The 25,269-nt window shown below is 44.9% G+C and overlaps 1 protein-coding gene across 1 annotated transcript in view; it reads left to right on the top strand.

The window, feature by feature from the left end:
- Positions 1 to 25,269, top strand: part of LOC137347890 (beta-1,4 N-acetylgalactosaminyltransferase 2-like) — a 102,703-nt gene that overhangs the window by 42,899 nt on the left and 34,535 nt on the right. Inside the window, exons 5-7 of the mRNA XM_068012935.1 lie at positions 13,444 to 13,624; positions 17,434 to 17,520; positions 17,625 to 17,812. Of these exons, the coding sequence (XP_067869036.1) occupies positions 13,444 to 13,624; positions 17,434 to 17,520; positions 17,625 to 17,812 (456 nt within the window). The remainder of the gene's footprint in view (positions 1 to 13,443; positions 13,625 to 17,433; positions 17,521 to 17,624; positions 17,813 to 25,269) is intronic.

The following is a 25,269-nucleotide window of genomic DNA, read 5'->3' as shown; positions in this document are numbered from 1 at the left end:
GCCCCTGATGTCCGGGGTCATGGCGCGGGGTGGGTGGGGGGCGGAAATACTTTTAAATATTTAAATCAAACTTAATTAATGAATAATTACTTACCTTGTCGTGACAGCCATCCCGCTTCAATATTCCAGCAGGTTGCTGGAAGTCCCGTGCCTTCAGATCTCCGTTCGGAAATCCGAGGCTGAACATTGGTGGAGAGACGGGAGAAGTGAAGTTTTCAGAGCGGGGGTGGGGGCAGAGTAAACACTTGCTGTTGGTTGATGGTGGGAAGGGGTTGAGGGTCAAAGTTACCAAAGCTAATGGGGGAAAATTCTGGATCGGAAGAAATGTTTTTTTGTGGGGAGAGGCAAATGGCCTTGCAGGATACCCTTGAGCAGCTCTAGGCCTTGAGGACCCAGCTCCAGACTGCACCACTTCTGCTTGAGAGGCAACCATGTGGGCTGGCTGGCTGAAAGGCAACAAAGGACACTGGTGAAGTGGCAGTGCTGGGAGCATGAATGCTATCAGCTTGAGAGAAGACAGTAGAGTCGTGCTCCATGGAGTCACTGCCACTCTCATGGGCAGCATATCAGCAATCCTATTAATCTGCTGGAGCACTGATTGCTGAACTGCTGTGAGAACCTGCAAGTCCCTTTGAGCACTAATAGCTTGCATGGCACCAAGCTGGACTTGCCTGGCAATAAGCATAAACTCAGGACCTCCGTCTGAGCTTCCATTGCAGCACTGAGATGTTGGGTGGTTTCTGCCTGTGCTGCAATGGAAGCTGAGACATCGGCCGCCTGGCGTGCATCATGACTGAGTCCATAAGTGCTGTCATGGAGTTGACCACAACTTCCATGCTGGAAAGGATGGTTTCCAAGTTCTGCATGAAGCCCTTTGCCAAGTTGCATCTGGGCTCCTCTATGCTCCTTGAGAGTGACAACAGGCTCTGTGGCATGGCTGCAAATGCCCCAAGCATCTCTGTGTGCATGACCATTAGCGTTTTCCTGTGCACCACCCCATCAAAGTCCTCATCTGAGTCTTCTGCAGCAGAAATGGTAGCTAAATTTGCCAATGACACCAAGCTAGGAAGGAAAGTAAGATGTCAAGAGGAGGTTAAGATCTATAAAGGGAAATAGATAAAGTGAGTGTGAAAAAATTTGGCAGCTGGAGTATAATGTAGGAACATGTGAACTTTTCCACTTTGGTAGGAAGAATAGAAATATTGCATACTAGTTAAATGGAGAGAGAACTTGGTGGTACGGAGGGATTTAGGTGTCCTAGTGCATGAATCACAAAATGTTAGTATGCAGGTACAGCAGGTGATTAGGAAGGCAAATGGAATGTTGCCGTTTATTGCAAGGGGAGTCGAGTATTAAAGTCACGAAGTTTTACCGCAGCTATGCAGGACCTTGGTGAGACCACATCTGGAGTACTGAGTACAGATTTGGTCTCCTTATTTGAAAAAGGATATGATTGCGTTAGAAGCAGTTCAGAAAAGGTTCACTTGACTAATTCCGGGGATGAAGGGCTTAGCTTATGAAGAAAGGTTATAGGAACATAGGAAGATAGGAACAGGAGTAGGCCATTCAGCCCCTCGAGCCTGTCCCGCCATTCAATGAGATCATGGCTGATCCGCAGCCTAACTCCATATACCTGCCTTTGGCCCATATCCCTTAAGATCTTTGCTTAACAAAAATCTATCTATCTCAGATTTAAAATTAACAACTGTTCTAGTTTCAACTACTGTTTGTGAGAGCGAGTTCCAAACCTCTACCATCCTTTGTGTGAAAAAGTGCTTCCTAACATCTCTCCTGAACGGTCTGGTCCTAATTTTTAGACTATGCCTCCTAGTTTTAGAATCTCCAACCAGTGGAAATAGCTTGTCTTTATCTAGCCTGTCTTTTCCTGTTAATATCTTGAAGACTTCAATCAGATCACCCCTTAACTTTCTGTGAAAACAGGCCTAATTTGTATAATCTCTCTTCATAACTTAACCCCTGTAGTCCAGGTATCATTCTTGTAAACCTATGTTGCACTCCCTCCAAGGCCAATATATCCTTCCTAAGGTGCGGTGCCCAGAACTGCTCACAGTACTCCAAGTGGGGTCTAACCAGGGTTTTGTACAGCTGCAGCATAACCTCTGTGTCTTTATACTCCAATCCTCTCGATATAAAGGCTAGCATTCCATTAGCCTTTTTGATTATTTTCTGCACTTGCTCGTGGCATTTTAAAGATCTATGCACCTGACCCCCCAAGTCTCTTTGGACATCCACTGTACTTAACCTCTTCCCATTTAGAAAGTAGCCTGCTCTATCCTTTTTTGGTCCAAAATGGATAACCTCACACTTGCCGGCATTGAAATCCATCTGCCACAGTTTTGCCCACTCACCTAGTCTGTCAGTATCTCTTTGCAATTTTATGCTATCATCTGGACTGTCTACAATGCTGCCTAACTTTGTATCATCAGCAAATTTGGATATATGACTTACTCTGCCATCATCCAAGTCGTTAATGAATAATGTGAATAATTGAGGCTCCAATACAGATCCCTACGGGACACCACTAGTTAAATCCTGCCAATCGGAGTACTTACCCATCATCCCCACTCTCTGTCGCCTACCGCTCAGGTTGAACAGGTTGGGCCTATATCCACTGGAGTTTAGAAATATGAGATATAATCTTAAAGAAATATATAAGATCCTGAGGGAACTTGATCGAGTGGATACTGGGAGAATGTTTCCTCTTATGGGGGAGTCTAGAATTAGGGGACACAGTTTAAGAATAAGAGGTCTCCCTTTTAAGACGGAGATGAAAAGAATTACTTTTGTCTCAAAGTGTCGTTAGTCTGTGGAATTCTCTTCCCCAGAAAGCAGTGGATGCTGGGTCATTGAATGTATTCAAGGCTGAGTTAGATAGATTTTTGACAGACAAGAGAGTCAAGGGTTATTGGGGGTGGGGGGGCGGGCAGACAAGAAAGTGGAGTTGAGACCATAACCAGATCAGCCATGATCTTATCGAATGGCAGAGCAGCCTACTCCTGCTCCTAAATCCGATGTTCCTATGTTCCTAAATCCCTTGGCCTCGACCTCCAGGAAGTTGACACACATGCTATCCTTTCCCCCTGACTACAGCCCACTCACACACAGTGTCTCACCATGTGCTGATCCCACCTCTCTGCGACCCACTAAAATGCCTACAGTGTCACTGGCTGAGCCAGTGGCTGCGAATGTCAGATCAAATGATGGTGCTTCCTCAACAGGCACCTGCTTTTGCTCGTGCCCTTCATGGTGAGGCTGCACAGGCCAGGCAGCAGGTTTAGTGATCTGAAAGCAAAAATACTAAGGGGCAGTGCTGGGATGAGGAAAAATCTGTTGGGTGTAAAGCAAGAGGTTCATGGTCATATCTGCAGCTTGCACTCCATGCCACATAGCAGGATGAGGGTGAAGTGAGATTTGAGTAGGTGTTTAAAGCAGGAATATACTGCCATCCTGGATGTTCTCAACAACACTTGTTACAACAGCCTTAGTCACTGCCATGCTAAAAAGTCGTAGCATGGCTCAGGAGAGTCAAGCATGCATCGCCCCCACCAGTTCTCTGCTACTCTCTCCTGTTATTTGCAACCTTGGCTTGCAGGAGAGAGGGAAGGATGTCAGTGAGTGTGTTGCAATTTGTCTGGGTGGAGTGCCTATCATAGCTGAATAGCTGGATCTATGTGAAAGCTGCAAGATGTAGATGTGAGTCTGGCAACATTGGAATGTGTGTGAGGGTGAGGTGGTCCATCTGAATATTAGGCATGAGTCCTTATTGTTGATTGATGAGTGATGAGGGTGTGGTGCATTGAGTAGCCTGTGAGGTTGATGGTGCAGTGATTAGGAGAGGGCATTTGAAGATGCATTCACTGAGCTTGACCACCCATGTGAGGTCATTGAACTTTTATTGGCACTGCAATCATATCCTCGGGACCAGATTCTTTGAATTGACCTCCCTGTTATTCCCATTCCCTTCGCAGCGTGTTCCTGGAGGGCCTCCTGGACCCATGTGGAAACATGACCTCTATCCTCCTTTCGACCTCCTGAACTAAGGCCTCCAGTGTCGTTTCAGAGAACCTGGAGCCTTCCCTTTGGCCTCCTGCTGCGTTGCTAGTTTTATCCCTTCCCTGCAAGACTTTCATAGACAGTTCCACCAGTTGCTGCAGACTGAATGCACCTCCCCTTTAAGAAGTGCAGAATAGCTGTAACTCATGCTAGCCATACAGGCAACTGCTGAGAATACAGCCAGTCATAAAGTCACAGAGTCATAAGGGCACAGAAGGAGGCCATTCGGCCTATCAAGTCCATGTCAACTCTCTGTAGGTCAATCCAGTCAGTCCCATTCCCCTGCTCTATCCCCACAGCCCCGCAAGTTTATTTCCCTCAAATTCTAGATTGCCAGATTCTGGCAAACCCTAATTTTCTTTTGGAATCATTGATCATCTCTGCTTCCACCATCCTCATAGACAGTGAATTCCAGGTCATTACCACTCGCTGCATAAAAACATTCTTCCTCACATTCTCTGTACCATTAAGTATATATTGCCTCTTGCTATCCTTCCGCCAAAATGCATCATCTCATGCTTCTCTGAACAAAGAACAAAGAAAATTACAGCACAGGAACAGGCCCTTCGGCCCTCCAAGCCTGCGCCGATCCAGATCCTCTATCTAAACATGTCGCCTATTTTCTAAGGGTCTGTATCTCTTTGCTTCCTGCCCATTCATGTATCTGTCTAGATACATCTTAAAAGGCGCTATCGTGCCCGCGTCTACCACCTCCGCTGGCAACGCGTTCCAGCACCCACCACCCTCTGCGTAAAGAACTTTCCACGCATATCCCCCCTAAACTTTTCCCCTCTCACTTTGAACTCGTGACCCCCAGTAATTGAATCCCCCACTCTGGGAAAAAGCTTCTTGCTATCCACCCTGTCTATACCTCTCATGATTTTGTACACCTCAATCAGGTCCCCCCTCAACCTCCGCCTTTCTAATGAAAATAATCCTAATCTACTCAACCTCTCTCCATAGCTAGCGCCCTCCATACCAGGCAACATCCTGGTGAACCTCCTCTGCACCCTCCCCAAAGCATCTACATCCTTTTGGTAATGCGGCGACCGGAATTGCACGCAGTATTCCAAATGTGGCCGAACCAAAGTCTTATACAACTGTAACATGACCTGCCAACCCTTGTACTCAATACCCCGTCCGATGAAGGATAGCATGCCGTATGCCTTCTTGACCACTCTATTGACCTGCGTTGCCACCTTCAGGGAACAATGGACCTGAACAGCCAAATCTCTCTGTACATCAATTTTCCCCAGGACTTTTCCATTTACTGTATAGTTCACTCTTAAATTAGATCTTCAAAAATGCATCACCTCGCATTTGCCCTGATTGAACTCCATCTGCCATTTCTCTGCCCAACTCTCCAATCTATCTATATTCTGCTGTATTCTCTGACAGTCCCCTTCACCATCTGCTACTCCACCAATCTTAGTGTCGTCTGCAAACTTGCTAATCAGACCACCTATACTTTCCTCCAAATCATTTATGTATATCACAAACAACAGTGGTCCCAGCACGGATCCCTGTGGAACACCACTGGTCACACGTCTCCATTTTGAGAAACTCCCTTCCACTGCTACTCTCTGTATTAAATTCCATCATCCACTTGCCTTCCTATTCTGCTAGCCTATCTATGTCCTTTTGCAGTTGATTGGTTCTGATCGCCACTGTCTGCCACACCTCCGAGTTTGGTAGAATCAGCAGATTTTATTTTGTATTCCAATATACAGGTAATTTATACATCATATAAAGTAGTGGTCCCAGCACTGACTCTTGGGGAACACCACTGTCTAACAACCTCCAGTCTAAGAAACAACCGGGCGGCACAGTGGTGCAGTGGTTAGCACCGCAACCTCACAGCTCCAGGGACCCGGGTTCGATTCTGGGTACTGCCTGTGTGGAGTTTGTGAGTTCTCCCTGTGATCACATGGGTTTTTGCCGGGTGCTCTGGTTTCCTCCCACAGCCAAAGACTTGCAGGTGATAAGTAAATTGGCCATTGTAAATTGCCCCCAGTGTAGGTAGGTGGTCGGGAATATGGGATTACTGTAGTGTTAGTATAAATGGGTGGTTGTTGGTTGGCACAGACTCGGTGGGCTGAAGGGCCTGTTTCAGTGCTTATCTCTAAATAAATAAACCATTTACTACACCGTTTTCTGACCTTACGAAAAATTTTAGCCAAGCTGAAACCAAACCTCCTATTCCATAGGCCTCAATTTTGTTAACCAGCCTTTTATGTGGTGTACTTCGTCAAGCACTTTGTTAAAATCCATATAGACAACATCCACTGCATTCCCTTCATCGACCTTCACTTTATTTCATCAGAAAATTCAATTAGATTAGTTAAACGTGATCTGCCTTTTACAAGTACATGCTGGTTCTCCTTAATTAACTCAAACCTCTCCAAGTGCCTGTTAATTTGTTACCTGTTTATTGTTTCTAAACCTTTATCCATCATTGATGTTAAATTGACCAGCCTGTAGTTACTAGGAATATCCTTACTTGAACAAGGATATCACAATCCTCTGGCATCTCCCCGTATATAGGGAAGATTGGAAGATTCTGGCAAACCTTTCCACTATCTCCAATCCCACTTCCCTTCGCAACCTGGGAAGTAAGCAATCTGGACCAGGCGACTTATCCACTCCAAGCATGGCATTACGAACAGGTGAGAAAGGTGTCTAGGGGTCTTTTGCTGTCTTCACCTGGTCTTATTGTAATAGGGTTTTATTTTTAAACACACTGTGTTTTGAGCTCCCCTTTGTGAATCCTTGTTCACTGCTTTCCAATTATAAGGCAAAAACATGAGCATAAACAGGCTTTCTTAGGTTTAAAGAAGAAAAGGGAAATTTATTAACCCTTAAATTTAAACACTAATACAGTTAATGCCTATGAATGTACAACATGCCAAGCTAGCATACACACGCGATACATACATGCAAATAGGTTCAGAAAAGTTAAAAGGTGAAAGGTTTGAGGCAGTCTCTAACGGAGTGTTTTTTATTGTGTTTCAAGCTCACTTGATTGTAGGTAGTCTTGCTGTTTGTCGAGGCCCAGTATTCTTAAACCTTGTTCACGTAGGAGACTTTTCTCTCTTTGAGATTGTTAGACAAACTCCCTCACCTGCCAAGTCTGAGGCGCAGGTTATTTCACCACGACTTAAAATTTCAAGCCCCTGACCGGAAAGACATTTGCATAGTAAAAGACAGTGTTGGAATAATGAGGAACCAGTCCCTGCCCCAATACACAGAAGAGTCCTGGTCACACCACTCAGTCACATGACCACCTGCTGGCCAACTAGGGGAGTTTTAATTTGGAAGAACAGAATTTGAACTCAGAGCGCCATGTGCTCCTGGAACTGAAGCAGAACCCTCTCCTGTCTGCTTGCTCCCATCTCCTTCCCACAGAACTGAACCTTGTGAAAACATGTGAACCTCAAAGAGAGAAAAGTCTCCTACGTGAATAAGGTTTCAGCAGAATACTGAGCTTCAACGAAACACAAGAATTACCTACAAAAGAACTATATAGTGAGCTCGAAGCACAGTAACAAGATATTGCCTCAAACTCTTCCACTTTATCTTTTCTTCTCTTTTCTATCCCTATCTGCATGTGTATGTCGCGTGTGCCGCTAGTGTGGGCACATCGTATATCCGTAGGGGTCAACCATATTAGAGTCTAAGTCTAAGTTTTAATAAGTTTCACCTTTCTCCCTTAAACCTGAGAAAATCTGGTGTTTTGGTTTCTTTGCCTTATATTTGGAAAGCTGCGAACAAGAAAAAAAAGGGGAGCTCAAAACACAGTGTGTTTAAAAATAAAACCCTGTTACAATAAGACCAGGTAACGAAAGCAAAAGACCCCTTGACACCTTTCTCAGCTGGTCGTAACTGAAATTTGGGCGCTAGCGTCTGGATTTTTACCCACAGACGAATGAGTGAAATTGGAAGTGGGAAGCCAAATTGTTCCCAATCAAAAAGAGCAAATTAATACAGGTTTTCTTGTGGTTGTGTGTGATTGAATACTAACATGTCTGCAACTGAAATGAGTAGCCTTCCATGCCAGGGTGAAGTAACTTGGGATAAGTTAAAAGCACTGTCTATGGAGGAGTTGAGGAAAATGGCTTGAGCAGTGTGGGATCACTGTACGTGGCAAGGCTAGAAAGTCTGAACTTTTAAGGCCAGTGGCCAACCATTTTTCCCTTGAATCTGAAGAAGCAGAAGCAGTGTTAGGAGCAGACCCAGACAGGGTACTGCAGGCAAAGATACAATTGGAACAAAGGAAACTTGAATTCGAGGAAAAAGTGAGAGACAGTAGAGTGAGAAAGAGAGAGCCTTCCAAAAGGAGTGTGAAGACAATGAAAGGCAAGAGAGAGAGAGAGAAATATAATTCCTGAAAGAATGCAAAGAAAGAGAGTTGAGACGACTTGAGTTAACTAGGGGGGGTGACAGAATAACCCCAGTGAAAGCAGGGCCAATATGGAGGAACACAATTAAGGACTGGGTACAAGATTGCTCAAAATCACTCAATTAATTCCAAAATTCAATGAGGAAGATGTGGAAGCATTTTTCATGTCTTTTGAGAAACTGACAAGGCAACTAAAATGGCCAGCTGAGACCTGGTCTGTTTTACGGCTAAGCAAACTAACCAGAAAAGCCCATGAGGTTTATTCCTTGTTGCCAGTTGCAAGTTCAAGAAATTATGAACTGACCAAAACTGCTATCCTCAAGACATATGAATTAGTACCCGAAGCCTATCACCAAAAGTTTAGAACCCTCAAAAAGCAAACCAATCAAACTTACCTGGAGTTTGAAAGAAGTGAGCAGCTGGCTTTTGACCAGTTGCTGAGGGCTTCAAAAATACAGCTCAGCTATGAGTTTTTCACAGAAGTAATCCTGTTAGAAGAATTTTAAAACTCTCTCCCGTTCTCAATATAGACCCATGTAGAGGAGCAGTGGGTTCAGGGAGCCTGACAAGTGGCCATTCTGACCAATGAGTTTGCTTTAATTTATAAGTCAGTTTCCCGGGGAGAACCTTTCCTAATCACCCCCACAAATCCGAAAAGGACAAAGGTGGGAAGGTGATCTCCGCCCAGGCAGTCCCGGAAGAGAAAGGAAAGCAGGAGACACAGGGGGCCCTCCTCCAACTGAAAAGGAAGGTGCTGTGAGCAAGAGTGAGACCCGGAGACCTGTGTGTTTCCATTGTATTAAGGCAGGGCATTTAAAGGCTGACTGCTGGAAACTAAAGGGGAAACAGGTAAGGTTAATCAGGGCACACCCGCTCAGTAAAGATGAGTGCCTGATGCAAAACACAGAACTAGCTGTGGCTTTAACTGCAGTAAGAGTGCAATCCAGGAAGCTTACTATGGCCAGTGCAGGAAAAGTTAATAGGATTCCTGAAGGTTATCAGTGTTTTGTATTTGAAGGGAAAGACTTTCTTTGGAAAGTTAGAAGACCCAGGGAATAAGTTAAATGGATTTTCCCTAGCTGAGACTCAGCGAGTCGACCCAGTATTGAGTGAGTTAGCACAGGCTGCCCAGTTTGAAATTGAAGTGGAGGGAGTTCCTGATTGCTACTATTTAAAGAATGAGGTACTGATGAGGAAGTGGAGTTCTCCTCATAGACCTGAGGGCAAGGAGTGGACAGTGGTTCAACAGTTAGTGATGCCACAGAGGTACCGGAGAGAAATATTAAGAATGGCCCATGAGATTACAGTGACCGTACACGTCAGTATATGAGAAACCAAAGCCCGCATAAGACAGCAGTTAGACTGACCAAAACTCCACAAAGATGTGGTGGAGTACTGCAGGAGTTGCCACATGTGCCAGGTTGAGGGGAAACTCCAACCCCCAGTGAAACCTACACCCCTAAGTCCTGTACCGATGTTAGGAGGACCCGCCAGCAGAGGGCTAGTGAACTGTAAGGGACACCCACTGAGAACAAAAGGGGGCAGGCAGGCACACGCCTGTCGAAAGTTTAGAAAGAAAAGGGGAAAAAGTGACCAAGAGGGCGGGTTCAAGGAAGTCCGAGAGGAATTCCGGATGAAAATCCCTACTGTCTGGTCAACCAACTCAGCAAAATGTGAAAAGTTAGACCCCACATCTTCCTATGTGAATGCAGCCTCTGGAAGCACCCCACCAGAGTTGCTAACAGCATTTACAGGAATCTTCAGAGACAGGCAGAGACTTCTAGGGGAAGAAAAACCACGAGGGTGATGCCTCACCTAGTCAAAGTGCCACAGGAGAGTGCAGCCAAGTCTGCACAAATACCTAGTTAGGAGTGTCCCAGAGAACAAAGGGGGGAAATAACAAAGACTCCTCCCCCACAGTCGGAGGAAAAGGGATCCACCCATCCCCTGAAGTCAAAGGTCTTTACACAGCAGCTCTGGCATGCAGAACAGATCATTTTTAATATGCTTTAAGATTGGTGAATGAATGGAAATGAATGAGAGAAATGCATGTTTTTTCTTTCTGTATCTTATATTTCTCTCAAACTCTTTAATAAAATGCGCCACCTTTCTTCAAATCTCATTTCATTCCCTCAGGTGTGGAGGTGTCAGGCAAACCCCCACCCCCCCATCACCTGCCAAAACTGAGGCACACATTACTTCGCCACATGAACAATAAAACTTAAAATTGCAAGCCCCTGACTGGAAGGACATTTGCATATTAACAGTGTTGGAACAATGAGGAACCAGTCCTTGCCCCAGTATACAGAAGAGACCTGGTCAAACTAGTCGGTCACGTGACCACTTGCTGGCCAACTTGGGGAGTTTAAAATTGGAAAAACAGAATTTGAACTCAGAACGCCATGTGCTCCTGGAACTGAAGCAGAACCCTCTCCTGTCTGCCTACTTCCATCTCTTTCCCACAGAACTGAACCTTGTGAAAACACGTGAACCTCAAAGACAGAAAAGTCTTCTACGTGAACAAGGTTTAAGCAGAATACTGAGCCCCAATGAAATGCAAGAAATACCTACAAAAGAACTATACCATGAGCTTGAAGCACAGTCACAAAATATTGCCTCAAACTATTCCACTTTATATTTTCTTCTGTTTTCTGTCCCTATCTGCATGTGTACATCACGTCTGCATGCTAGCATGGGTGTGTCGTATATCCATTGACATCAACCATATTAGAGTTTAAGTCTAGGTTTTAATAAATTTAACTTTTCTCCTTAAACCTGAGAAAACCTGGTGTGTTGGTTTCTTTGTCTTATAATTGGAGAGCTGTGAACAAGGAAAAAAATGGGGAGCTCAAAACACAGTGTGTTTGAAAATAAAACCTTGAAACCTTGTTACCATAAGGCCAGGTAAAGACCCCTAGGCACATTTCTCACCTGGTCGTAACAGAGGTTCACGTGTTTTCACAAGATTCAGTTCCATGGGAAAGAGATGGAGGCAGGCAGAACTAGAGAGGAGGTTCTGTTCCAATTGGGAGCACATGGCTTTTCTGAGTTCAAATGCACTGTTGGAAGCTCAAATTCAAAAACTTCAACAGTCAGTCATGTGACCAAAACTGGTCTGCCAACCTCTTCTGTGTATTCGGCCATCTTAGAAGTTAACCTGGAATGCTTCAATGTCTGGTAATCAAAAGTCCATTGTTGGCTGAATGTGTCAGAGCATGGCCCTTTGTCCCTTGTTCCAACACTGCTTGTTACCATGCAAATGTCTTTCCAGTCAGGGGCTTGCAATTTTAAGTTTTAATGTTCATGTGGCAAAATAATGTGTGCCTCAGTCTTGGTAGGTAGGGGCTTGCCTGAAAATGGCCAGCCTTTCCAGTAAAGCATGCCCATCAGTTTTCATTCCTTCCATTAACTCTACCTTCTCTGCGCAATCAGGCCATCAACAGGCAGCAATTCTAAAAGGGGTGCAGGAGCAGAGGCACCTGGGTGTATATGTGCATAAGTCATTGAAGGTGGCAGGACAGGTTGTGAGAGCAGTTAATAACGCATAACAGTATCCTAGGCTTCATTAATGGGGGCATAGAGTACAAAAGCAAGGAAGTTATGTTAAACTTGTATTGAACACTGGTTTGGTCTCAACTGGAACATTGTGTCCAGTTCTAGAAATATGTGAAGGTGTTAGAGAGAGTGCAGAAAAGATTCACGAGAATGGTTCCTGGGCTGAGGAACTTCAGTTACGTGGATAGATTGGAGAAGTTGGCACTGTTATCCTTTGAGAAGGTTGAGAGGAGATTAAATAGAGAATTTCAAAATCATGACGTGTCTGGACAGAGTAGATAGGAAATAACTGTTCCCATTGGTGGAAGGATCGAGAATGAACAGGCACAGATTTTAGCTAATTGGTAAAAGAAGCAATGGCAACATGGGGAAAAACTTTTTCACGCAGCGAGTGTTTAGGGTCTTCAATGCACTGCCTGAGCATGTGGTGCTGGCAGGTTCAATCGAGACATTCAAGAGGGAATTGGATTGTTATCTGAAAAGGAAGAATGTGCAGCGTTACGGGGAGAAGGCGGGGGAATGGCACTAGGTAGATTGCTCTTTTGGAGAGCCAGCGCAAATATGATGGGCTGAATGGCCTCCTTCTGTGCTATAATAATTCTGTGATCCTGTGAAGTTTGTGTGCTGCCTGCCTCACCTCAACTGGGTGTGGGTACTAGTGCATCGCAATCCCCGCACCTGCGAATGCACTTGATCAAATTTTTAGCCCATAAACTCTACTATTGTTTGAAATAATATCACTCTCCAGTTATGCACTGATTCTATACTTTTTCTGAAATTCACAGTCCAAAGTTTGGGAATCCATTATAAGATTTAAAAAGAGAAAGAAAGACTTGCATTTATAGAGTGCTTTTTATGACGACCGGATGTCTCTAAGTGCTTTACAGACAATGACACATTTTTGAAGTGTAGTCACTGTTATATTGTAAGAAGTGTGGCAACCAATTTGCGCACAACAAACTCCCACAAACAGTAACGTGATAATGACTAAATATTCTGTTTTGTAATGTTTATTGAGGGATGAATATTGGCCAGGGCACCGGGGAGAACTCCCCTGCTGTTCTTCAAAATAGTGCCACGGTATCTTTCACATCCACCTGAGCAGGCAGACGCGACCTCAGTCTAACCCCTGATCCCTGATCCAAAAGGCAGAACCTCTGACCGTGCAGCACTCCAGCACTGCACTGGATTGTCAGCCTTGATTTTTCTGCTGAAGGCCTGGAATGAGCCACAGCTAACATTCACTCAAGATACTGTTCAGAGAATAGATGTTGTGGTTCTTCACTTGACAGATATTGACTCTTACTATCTTTCCCAGATGCTCAGTTACACAACATACTGCAGAATTCTACACCATTTTTTGTGCACTGCATGGCATTTGTGTGAGGCGAATTATCTATTTTCCTGTTATTTAGGTGAAACTGAAAGCTACGCAAGGAGTATTTAATACAATTGCTGAGGTCCCTAAGGATGTGTTAAATGGATTAGGTGGCAAAGAACTAACAATAACAAGCACAAGTTTGGAACTCATCAATGCTGTACTTAAATATATTACGTACACAAGCAAAAGGTATCACATTAATACAGCTGATACAGGTAAGTACAGTATCTTGGCAGCTTATTCCAGACTTTCCTACATGGTGTAGACATTAAAAACAAAATGATTTTAAGAGTTATTTTTGGCTCACTATGCTAGGAGACATTCAAGCTCTTTGCAGATCAGAAACACGGCATTCGAGTTAGCGCTGACTCAGCTTCTGAACCCATATCTACTCAATTATCAAGACCATCTACTTTGCCCTATGCAACACCGTCCGTCTCCGTCCCTGCCTCAGCTCATCTGCTCCTGAACCCTCATCCCTGCCTTTGGTACTTCTAGACTTGGCTACTCTAATGTTCTCCTGACCAGAATTCTATCTTCCACCCTTCATAAACTTGAGCTCATCCAAGACTCTGTTGACCATATCCTAACTTGTACCATGTCCCATTCACCCATCACCCCTGTGATCACTGAACATCATTAGCTCCCAGTCCATCAATGCCTTGATTTTCACATTTTCATCCTTGTTTTCAAATCCCTCCATGGCCTCGCCCCTCCCTATCTCTGTGACCTCCTCCAGCCCCTCAACCCTCCGAGATCCATGTGCTCCTCCAATTCTGGCCTCTTGCACACCTCTGATTTTAATCACTCTACCATTGGTGGTCGTGCCTTCACCTGCCTAGGCCCTAAGCTCTAGAATTCCCTCCCTAAATGTCTCCGACTCTCTAGCACTAAGACACTGCTTAAAACCTAATTCTTTGATCAAGTGTTTAGTCACCTGTCCTAATATCTCCTTATGTGGCTCAGTGTCAAGTTTTGTTTGTTAACACTCTTGTAAAATGCCTTGGGCTGTTCTGCTACATCAAAGGCTCGATATAAATGTAAGTTGCTGTTGGGATACATATGACCAACCACTAGAGACTGACAAGAGTGCTGTGACATTGCATTTTCTCAACATTCTTTTTGTTTTCACTCCAGCCCTGGAGAGAAATCCCCCTGTCTCAGCTCTAAATGTCCCCCTACTATCCGGAATCAAGGATGCAACTCCACCACGGCCTACCTTGCTAATCCATGTTGGAAATCCTGATTTAAAAGACAGCTCCCATCAACTTGGACCAGCAAAGTCATTCTTATTACAGCCTCAAGATCTTCTCTACCAATGCTATAATGGAGGATTCACCAGGACATAGGAACAGGAGGAAGTCAAACAGACCCTCCAACCTGTTCTGCCTCCATTCAATGAGATCATGGCTAATCTGCAACCTAACTCCACATACCAGCACCCCTCCCTCCCCTACCCCATATCCATTAATATCTTTGGACAACAAAAACCTATCAATATCAGATTTAAAATTAACAATTCATCTAACATCAATTGCCATTTGCAGAAGAAAGTTCCAAACTTCTACAACACTTTGGGCTGGATTTTACCAAGCCCACAACATCGGGCTCCGTGGCAGTGGGGGAGGGGGCCGGGGTGGAAGATGGTTGTGGCTGAGGGCCGCCACGGAGATTGGCGCTGGCAGGGTCCGGCCCAATCCAAATGGCTGCAGCATCTCACCACCATCCGCGGCCTCTGGGCAATGGCACCTCCATTTCAATATTTGAATTAATGAGATGAATGAATTTAAATGAACTTACCCACAATTTTCTCGGCCCACTGCGATGCTCAGTGCGGCGGCCGGCACTCCCGCGCATTCAATTCCCAATCTGGGGAAAGCCGGTGCGACACTGATTGTGGGGGGCGGTGGGGGTGTTGGGGGGAGGTGGGGGTTAAGATTTCCAGAGGGGAGGTGGGGGTTGGACAGGGTCAAATAAACATATTGAGTGTAGGGGATGGTGGGAAGGGATGAACTTTAAGCTTTGTGCACTCTGGGGTAGAAGGTCAGATTTAAAAATTAAGTGTTTTGGGGGAAATAGTTAATGTAATTGTTATTGGAGGGGAAGGGACAATAGAATTTTATTTGATAAATTTTGGGACGGAGTGTATCTTTAAAGATTTAAATATGCCGGCAGGGTTGGCTGCCCTTTAAAAATGGCAGCTGACGCCATTATTTTATTTTTTATTTTTAGAGATACAGCACTGAAACAGGCCCTTCGGCCCACCGAGTCCGTGCCAACCATCAATCACCCATTTATACTAATCCTACAGTAATCCCATATTCCCTACCACATCCCCACCTTCCCTCAATTCTCCTACCACCTACCTACACTAGGGCAATTTACAATGGCCAATTTACCTACCAACCTGCAAGTCTTTGGCTGTGGTAGGAAACCAGAGCACCCGGCGAAAACCCACGCAGTCACAGGGAGAACTTGCAAACTCCGCACAGGCAGTACCCAGAATCAAACCCGCGTCCCTGGAGCTGTGAGGCTGCAGTGCTAACCACTGCGCCACTGTGCCGCCCTTTGCTGGTGTCGGACAGCCCACCCTCGCCATGTGATTGGGGGGAGTCGGCCCACCCCAGCTATTTAAATTAGCCGCTGTGCGGGAGATCACTGCGGCTGTTCGACATGTAGCCCGCACATGCAGGCCACCATTTTTTGAGCTCGCCACTGGGAGCGATGACGGGCTCTTAAAATCCAGCCCTTTGTGTGTAGAAGTCTTTCCTAATTTCACTCCTGAAAGGCATGGCTCCAATTTTTAGACTATGCTCCCAAATCAAGCAACAGAATCAGTTTTTCTCTATCTACCCTATCTGTTCCCCTTAATATCTTGGAAACTTTGATCAAATCACCATTTAACCTTCTAAATTTCAGGAAATAGAATATTATGAAGGAAATGCTGTAGATATTTTTCTGCTGGAAATAATAGACCTAATGAAAACAAAAACAGATAAAATATTTCATTTGCATGCAGCAAGAGATGAAGTGCATAAGAAAGTACCACAAAATGCACAGCACAAAACTTGCACTGAGAAGCACTCATCGCAGGAGAATTCAAACTATACAGGCAATACGCTTTGAAATGGTTTCTGTTTCTGATGTAATTCACAAGTGTAGAATATTGCTGGTACTTGCACGAAATAATTCAACAGATTTATTACATCCCTCAATCATCAGGATCAGTGTAACTGGTAAAGACTGCTATATAACAAATTTTAGCCTGCATTGCCAGCTAAATGTCCACACAAATCATGAATGCATGGATCAGGGAAAAGGCAGGAGAGTGGGACTAGTGAGTTGCTCTTGCAGAAAACCGGCATGGACACGACAGCCGAATGGCCTCTTTCTGTGAGGTAACCATTCTACAATTCCACAATCAGGAAAATGAAAATGTACTTTTCAACTTGGAAGACTGCAATTCAGTTACAGGGTTTAAACGCCACTATCCCAGGAATGAGAGTCTGTTGGTATTCCAACATACTACACCGTGATCAATAGGGTTTAGGCATTTCCTGTTTGCTAAAGGTGTCACTCTTCTTGATGCTATCTGAGGGAGGCATGAAGCTGGGACTTGACACTTCCTCATGGGTGAGTACAGTATCTCTAAACTAAAACTGGGATTAAAGTCATCCCCTTCATTGTTCTTGTGGAAGGAACTCAAAAGTAGGGTAAACAGAGTCAAACTATCTCATAAAACACTAATTTTGGCAGCCAAAAAAAGGACCAAGAGTTTGGATGGTCACGACATACACTACCTATTCTGTAATGGTATGACCAAAGTTTCTGGTCCAGCAGCATGATTGTAATAATGGGTTTAAGCACAAGATTCTTCACTTCTTTCAAGATTCAGAATAAATGTGTATCCCATAAGTGGCTTTTTTGTTATTTTTGTTACAGTCAGTGAAATTTGCTAAATCTGCTTCACAGAAATTTAGTTGTTTGCTGCCTATTTTACGTATTTCTTTTCTTTTTATAAAAGTGTCTTTTCAGTTTGAAGAGCATGCTGCTGAATTTCCGATCATTATCAGACAGCCCCCAATGCCACGATTGTTCGATCCTGGACTAGGTAACTTCAGTTGGAATTTGAGTTATAAACGTCAGAGATTTGATCAGTACATTTTAATAAAATTTGTTACTTCGACTAACTTGGATTGTTTTTCCTTATTCCAGACAGTAACATCAATTCCTTGGTGACCATTACAACGAAGACATTCTTAAGATATCATAAGCTTCGAATCTTGATAGATAGTGTTCGGAGTTTTTACCCAAACATGACAATAATCATTGCAGACGACAGTGAAATTCCTGAAAAAATTGAAGGACCCCACATCGAGCAATACATAATGCCATTCGCAAAAGTACGGTTAAGATTTCTGTATTCAATTTAGATATGACAAGACTTTAAACCAAAATTAGATTGCAAAGCACAATTCGGGTGAATTGCTATCATATGATACCATTACTGATTTCTAGCCTTTGTAACCCACTTACTGCAACCTCAACATTAACAGTTCCAACGTGGACTGTGAATATTGCAGCAAGACCAAATCAAGTTTATTAGGGGCTATTTTCACGTAGCACCCAAAACGAGCATTGAAGCCAGCCCAGCGGCTGTTGTGCTTGCCCATTCGTATTGGCATGAACTGAGCCATTTTTGGCCCCAGGTTCAATAACATGATTCCAGTGAGCTGCAAGCACCAAGCAGGTGCTTCATTGCAGCTCTCCTGCCCTGGAAGGATGAGAAATTGGCCAACTCACCTCCTGTCCTGGGGAGCCGGGAGCGATGTGAGGTGACCCTAGGCCACCTGCTCCTCCTGAGAAACTCAGGTAAGTAAATGTGAAAAAAACTTTCTATCAAAACACATGTGATATCACGTTCTGATTTTCCAGGTGTGGGTTGCTTTCAGGGCAACCCAATCTTGAAGTGGGGGGGCCTCAAAAAACAACTTGCATTTATTTAGGGATATATACTCAGTAAAACATCCCAAGGCCTCCACAAGGGCATCATCAAACAAAATATGGCACCGAGCCACATAAGAAGATATTAGGAAAAGTGTGTTAGGCTTTAAGGAGCATCTTAAAGGAGAAAGAGAGCTAGAGATGCGGAAAGGTTTAACACAAGAATTCCAGAGCTAACAGCCTAGGCAGATGAAGGCACGGCTGCCAATGGTAGAGCAATTAAAATGGGGTTGCGCTAGAGACCAAAATTAGAAGAATGCAGAGATCTCAGATGATTGTCAGACTGGCAAAGGTTACCATTATAGGGAAGGGCAAAGCCATCGAGGGATATGGAAACATGGATGACAATTTGAACAGGTATTTGAGAATAAAATGGAACCTGATAGAAATGATGTTTTTGTAACATGGTCTCCTTTACGATTTCTCAAACTTTGGGCTGGATTTTAAGAGCCCCCTGCTGGGAGTGGCGGCGGGTGAAAGAAATGGTGGCCTGCAGAAGCTCATTTAAACGCCCAGGTTGGCATGCCACCACCACCGTCGCGCCCCCCACCCCCCAATCACGTGGAGGGGGCGGGCTGTCCAACACCAGCGATGGCATCAGTTGCCGATGCAGAGGCACCAGCGCCATTTTTAAAGGGCAACCAGCCCTGCCTGCAAATTTAAATTTTTAAAGAGATAACCCACCCCCCCAAAATGTACAGAATAAAATTCTAACACCCCTTCCCCACCCCCAATAACAATTAAATTACGTATCTGCCCCTTCCCCCCAAAAAATACTTACCTTTGGAATATGACCTTCGGCCCACCCCCCCATAACTGTGCAAAGTTCACAGTTCACCTCTTCCCACCATCCCCTGCACTGATGATGATTACTTGAACCCATCCCTCCCACCCGCACAAAAAAACATAACTCCCCCACCCCCGCCCCACCCCCCCACCAGTGTCATGCCACCTTTCCCCAGACGGGGAACTGGAGGTGTGGGAGTGCCGGCCGCCACACTGAAGATTGCAGCAGTCCCGTAAGATCCCAGTTCAGTGCATGTTAATATATTCATTTTATTCATTTACATATTTAAATGCAGGTTCGGTCACCCAGTGGTGGGGAGGTGGTCGCCATGGAGCCATGCTGCTGCCACGAAAATCAGGCCCGACCCTCCTGGCGTTAGACCCCGTGGCAAGCCTCTGCATGAAAGATCTTCCAGCACCACCTTACCCGCCAGGGAGCCTGACGTCGGGGACTCGGTATAATCCAACCCTTTATCTTTAACTAAATGACAAATTCTTTTGTTTGATAAGGTTTGTTGCAAAAAATCAGACATGTGGTTAAAATGAAGCATAATATTATGAATAGAAAGTTAATGGACGGGATCCTTTGACAAGGTCCCTCATGGCAGACTGGTACAAATGGTGAAGTCACACGGGATCAGAGGTGAGCTGGCAAGATGGATACAGAACTGGCTCGGTCATAGAAGACAGAGGGTAACAGTGGAAGGGTGTTTTTCTGAATGGAGGGATGTGACTAGTGGTGTTCTGCAGGGATCAGTGCTGGGACCTTTGCTATTTGTAGTATATATAAATGATTTGGAGGAAAATGTAGCTGGTCTGATTAGTAAGTTTGCGGACGACACAAAGGTTGGTGGAGTTGCGGTCAGTGATGAGGATTGTCAGAGGATACAGCAGGATATAGATCGGTTGGAGACGTGGGTGGAGAAATGGCAGATGGAGTTTAATCCGGACAAATGTGAGGTAATGCATTTTGGAAGGTCTACTACAGGTGGGAAGTATACAGTAAATGGCAGAACCCTTAGGAGTATTGACAGGCAGAGAGATCTGGGCGTACAGGTCCACAGGTCACTGAAAGTGGCAACGCAGGTGGATAAGGTAGTCAAGAAGGCATTTGGCATGCTTGCCTTCATCGGTCAGGGCATAGAGTATAAAAATTGGCAAGTCATGCTGCAGCTGTACAGAACCTTAGTTAGGCAACACTTGGAATATTGCGTACAATTCTGGTCGCCACAGTACCAGAAGGATGTGGAGGCTTTGGAGAGGGTACAGAAGAGGTTACCAGGATGTTGCCTGGTCTGGAGGGTATTAGCTATGAGGAGAGGTTGGATAAACTCGGATTGTTTTCACTGGAACGATGGAGGTGGAGGGGCGACCTGATAGAGGTTTACAAAGTTATGAGTGACATGGACAGAGTGGATAGTCAGAAGCTTTTTCCCAGGGTGGAAGAGTCAGTTATTAGACAACATAGGTTTAAGGTGTGAGGGGCAAAGTTTAGAGGGGATGTGCGAGGCATGTTCTTTACACAGAGGGTGGTGAGTGCCTGGAACTTGCTGCCGGGGGAGGTGGTGGAAGCAGGTACGATAGCGACGTTTAAGAGGCATCTTGACAAATACACGAATAGGATGGGAATAGAGGGATACGGTCCCCGGAAGTGCAGAAGGTTTTAGTTTAGGCAGGCATCATGATCGGCGCAGGCTTGGAAGGCTGAATGGCCTGTTCCTGTGCTGTACTGTTCTTTGTTCTCTTGAACTAAAACATACTGATACATTAAGAAATTCTGAATATATTGTAAAGAACACTCCCCGTGCTACATCCATTACCTTTTCCCCAGACTATCCTTGGATAACTTATGTTACCCATTATTATGGTTCTGACTTGTACATGTTTGCTTTTTGCTAATAGAATGTTATCTTAAGCCATATACCTCAAATAAGGAGTTTCACGAGAATACATTATAAACTTATAATTATAAAACTGATGTGGCCAGGAGCATTATCACTATATATGCAATTTTAATGTTTTTGGCAGTACAATGCTGTTACCTGTAATGCACCTATGTGATACTGTTGTACTCACCTGTATCCCAATGCTCTCATGTACCAGTTATATAACAAATATGGATCTCACTAATTAGAACTTTAAATACACTCTCGGTGAGCAGTCCTGCTATCTCTAAATATATGATACCAACCAAAGCTCATTGCAACAGACATGAAAGTGGCCTTGGGTCACATTGATAAAGAGTAACATTTTGCCACTACTGGTTTCATTTTCAGCAGTTTTCCTGATAAAACCATAAGCAAAAACTTCACATATGGCAGCAACAACAGCAAAATACAGAAGAACTAAAGAACTAATTCATCTGTTTTCCTCCTTTATAGAAATTAAGTGTATAGAGGCTACTTTTATCCACTAACCTTTTATGAATGAAAGCAGATCTATTTTAAAGATATTATTAACCAAAAATACAATGGAATAAGTTTACACCTTTAAGACAATGCATAGCCATTTTTACGTGTTAAATTAGCAAGTTTTATGGCAAACATATTTGACCTTGTTTCATAATGCTTGAAGTCATATAAATTCCTGATTTGACGAGGATGGCTGAGATCAATTTATAAAATTCTATCGGGAAACAGCTACGGATTACACGGTCTAGCATTTAAGTGAAGAGGCCTTTTCATCAGTGCTGTGCTTTTGCTCTCTCTCTCTCTCTTTCCCCTTGAGCTGCTGTGGCTCTGCAGACACCAGTTCTTGGATGTCTGAAAGCAGAAAATCAGAAGGGGAAGGTTGGTGTGAGAGAAGGGGGATGGGTGTAAAACAAGAGGTCCATGGCCGCACCATCAGCAACTTGCTCATCATGCCAGATCTCAGGATGAGGGTGGGCTGGTGGTTGAGAAGAGGCAAAGGTAGGAACATACCATCAGCCCCAATGTTCTCAGCGATACCAGATGACACGGATTCTGCTGTAGCCAGCCTCATGATGCTGAGAGTCACATCCTCCGTATGGTTCAGGAGATGCAGACATCCTCGTGCCCTACCAATTCTGCTCTGCTCCATTCTATTGTGTGCCACCTTACCCTCCAAGAGAGAGGGCAGAATGTCAGTGATTGTGTTGCACTGTGTTTGGATGATGTGCCTGCCATAGCTAAATAGCTGTAGGTAAGTGGAGGTAGCCAGTGGTGGGTGTGAGGCTGGCAGCATTGCTCAGTGTGTGAGGGTGAGATAGAATATCTGGATGTTAGGCGTGAGTCCTGAGTGCCCGTAAGTGCTGTTGGGTAAGTGATGGGGGTATGGTGCATTGAGCAGCATGAGAAGTTGGTGGTGTGGCGGGTAGGAGATAGGAACATAGGAATAGGAGTAGGCCATTCAGCCCATCGAGCCTGCTGTGCCATTCAATACAATCACGGCTGAATCATCCACTGCAATGCCTTTTTCCCACACTATCCTCATATCCCTTTATGTCATTGGTATTTAGAAATCTGTCAATCTCTGCTCTAAACATACTCAATGACTGAGCTTCTGCAGCCCTCTGGGGTAGAGAATTCCAAAGATTCACAACCCTCTGAGTAAAGAAATTTCTCCTCATCTCTTTCCTAAGTGGCTTCCCCCTTATTTTGAAATTGTGTCCCCTAGTTCTAGACTCCCCAACCAGGAGAAACATCTTAACTACATCTAACCTGTCTATCCCTTTAAGTATTTTGTAGGTTTCAATGAGATCACCTCTCATTCTTCGAAACTTTAGAGAATACAGGCCCAGTTTCTCCAATCTCTCTTCATAGGACAGTCCCACCATCCCGGGAACAAGTCTGGTGAACCTTCGTTGTACTCCCTCTGTGGAAATAATATCCTTCCGAAGTTAAGGGGACCAATACTACATACAACACTCCAGGTGTGGTATAACCAAGGTTCTCTACAATTGAAGCAATGTGGTTGACTCTTAAATGCCCTCTGAAATGGCCGAGCAAGCCAATCAGTTGTACCTAACCGCTACAAAGTCAATAAAAAGGAATGAAACTGGACGGACCACCCGGCATCGACCTAGGCACCGGAAACGACAACGGCAAACCCAGCCCTGTTGGCCCTGCAAAGTCCTCCTTACTAACATCTGGGGGCTTGTGCCAAAGTTGGGAAATCTGTCCCACAGACTAGTCAAGCAACAGCCTGACATAGTCATATTCACGGAATCATACCTTACAGACAATGTCCCAGACACTGCCATCACCATCCCTGGGTATGTCCTGTCCCACTGGCATGACAGACCCACCAGAGGTGGTGGCACAGTGGTATACAGTAGGGAGGGAGTTGCTCTGGGATTCCTCAACATCGACTCCGGACCCCATGAAGTCTCATGGCATCAGGTCAAACATGGGCAAGGTAACCTCCTACTGATTACCACCTACCGCCCTCCCTCAGCTGATGACTCAGTACACCTCCATGTTGAACACCACTTGGAGGAAGCACTGAGGGGGGCAAGGGCACAAAATGTACTCTGGGTGGTGGACTTCAATGTCCATCACCAAGAGTGGCTCGGTAGCACCACTACTGACCGTGCTGGCCGAGTTCTAAAGGACATATCTGCTAGACTGGGTCTGCGGCGGGTGCAGGGAGAACCAACATGAGGGAAAAACATACTTGACCTCGTCTTCACCAATCTGCCTGTCGCAGATGCTTCTGTCCATGACTGTATTGGTAGGAGTGACCACCGAACAGTCCTTGTGGAGACGAAGTCCCGCCTTCGCATTGACCACCGAACAGTCCTTGTGGAGACGAAGTCCCGCCTTCGCATTGAGCCTGATTGAATTCTTTGAGCAGGTGACCAAGCAAGTGGATGAGGGTAAACCAGTGGATGTGGTGTACATGGATTTTAGTAAGGCATTTGATAAGGTCCCCCATGGTAGACTTATGGAGAAAGTCAGGAGGCATGGGATAGTGGGGAATGTGGCCAGTTGGATTAAGAATTGGCTAACTGATAGAAGGCAGAGAGTGGTCTTAGATGGTAAATACTCAGCCTGGAGCCCAGTTACCAGTGGCGTGCCGCAGGGATCAGTTCTGGGTCCTCTCCTGTTTGTGATTTTTATTAACGACTTGGATGAGGAAGTCGAAGGGTGGGTCAGTAAATTTGCAGATGATACAAAGGTTGGTGGAGTTGTGGATACCGAGGAGGGCTATTGTCGTCTGCAAAGGGACTTGGATAGGTTGCAGTGCTGGGCTGAAAAGTGGCAGATGGAGTTTAACCCTGAAAAGTGTGAGGTCGTCCATTTTGGAAGGACAAACATGAATGCAAAATACTGGGTTAACGGTAGGGTTCTTGGGCATGTGGAGGAGCAGAGAGACCTTGGGGTCTATGTGCATAGATCATTGAAAGTTGCAACTCAAGTGGATAGGGCTGTGAAGAAGGCATATGGGGTGTTAGCGTTCATTAGCAGAGGGATTGAATTTAAGAGCCGTGAGGTGATGATGCAGCTGTACAGGACCTTGGTAAGGCCTCATTTGGAGTACTGTGTGCAGTTCTGGTCGCCTCATTTTAGGAAGGATGTGGAAGCCTTGGAGAGGGTGCAGAGGAGATTTACCAGGATGTTGCCTGGAATGGAGAATAAGTCTTACGAGGAAAGGCTGAACATTCTAGGCCTCTTCTCATTAGAAAGGAGAAGGATGAGGGGTGACATGATAGAGGTTTATAAGATGATCAGGGGAATAGATAGGGTAGACAGTCAGAAACTTTTTCCCCGGGTGGAGCAAAGCGTTACAAGGGGTCATAAATTTAAGGTGAAGGGTGGGAGATATAAGGGGGATGTCAGGGGAAGGTTCTTTACCCAGAGAGTGGTCAAGGCATGGAATGCCTTGCCCGGGGAAGTTGTTGAGTCAGAAACTTTAGGGACTTTCAAAAGGCTTTTGGATAGGTATATGGATAAAGGAGAATGATGGGGTATAGATTAAATTGTCCTTGACAGAGGACAAAGGATCGGCACAACATTGTGGGCCGAAGGGCCTGTTCTGTGCTGTATGTTCTATGTTCTATGTTCTATGTTCTATGTTCTATGATACCGTCCATCGTGTTGTGTGGCAC

This window comes from Heterodontus francisci, chromosome 33 (assembly GCF_036365525.1).
Source record: "Heterodontus francisci isolate sHetFra1 chromosome 33, sHetFra1.hap1, whole genome shotgun sequence".
Taxonomy (NCBI): Eukaryota; Metazoa; Chordata; class Chondrichthyes; order Heterodontiformes; family Heterodontidae; genus Heterodontus; species Heterodontus francisci.
The sequence above is the reverse complement of the archived record's forward strand: the minus strand, read 5'-3'. Positions and strand labels throughout refer to the sequence as shown.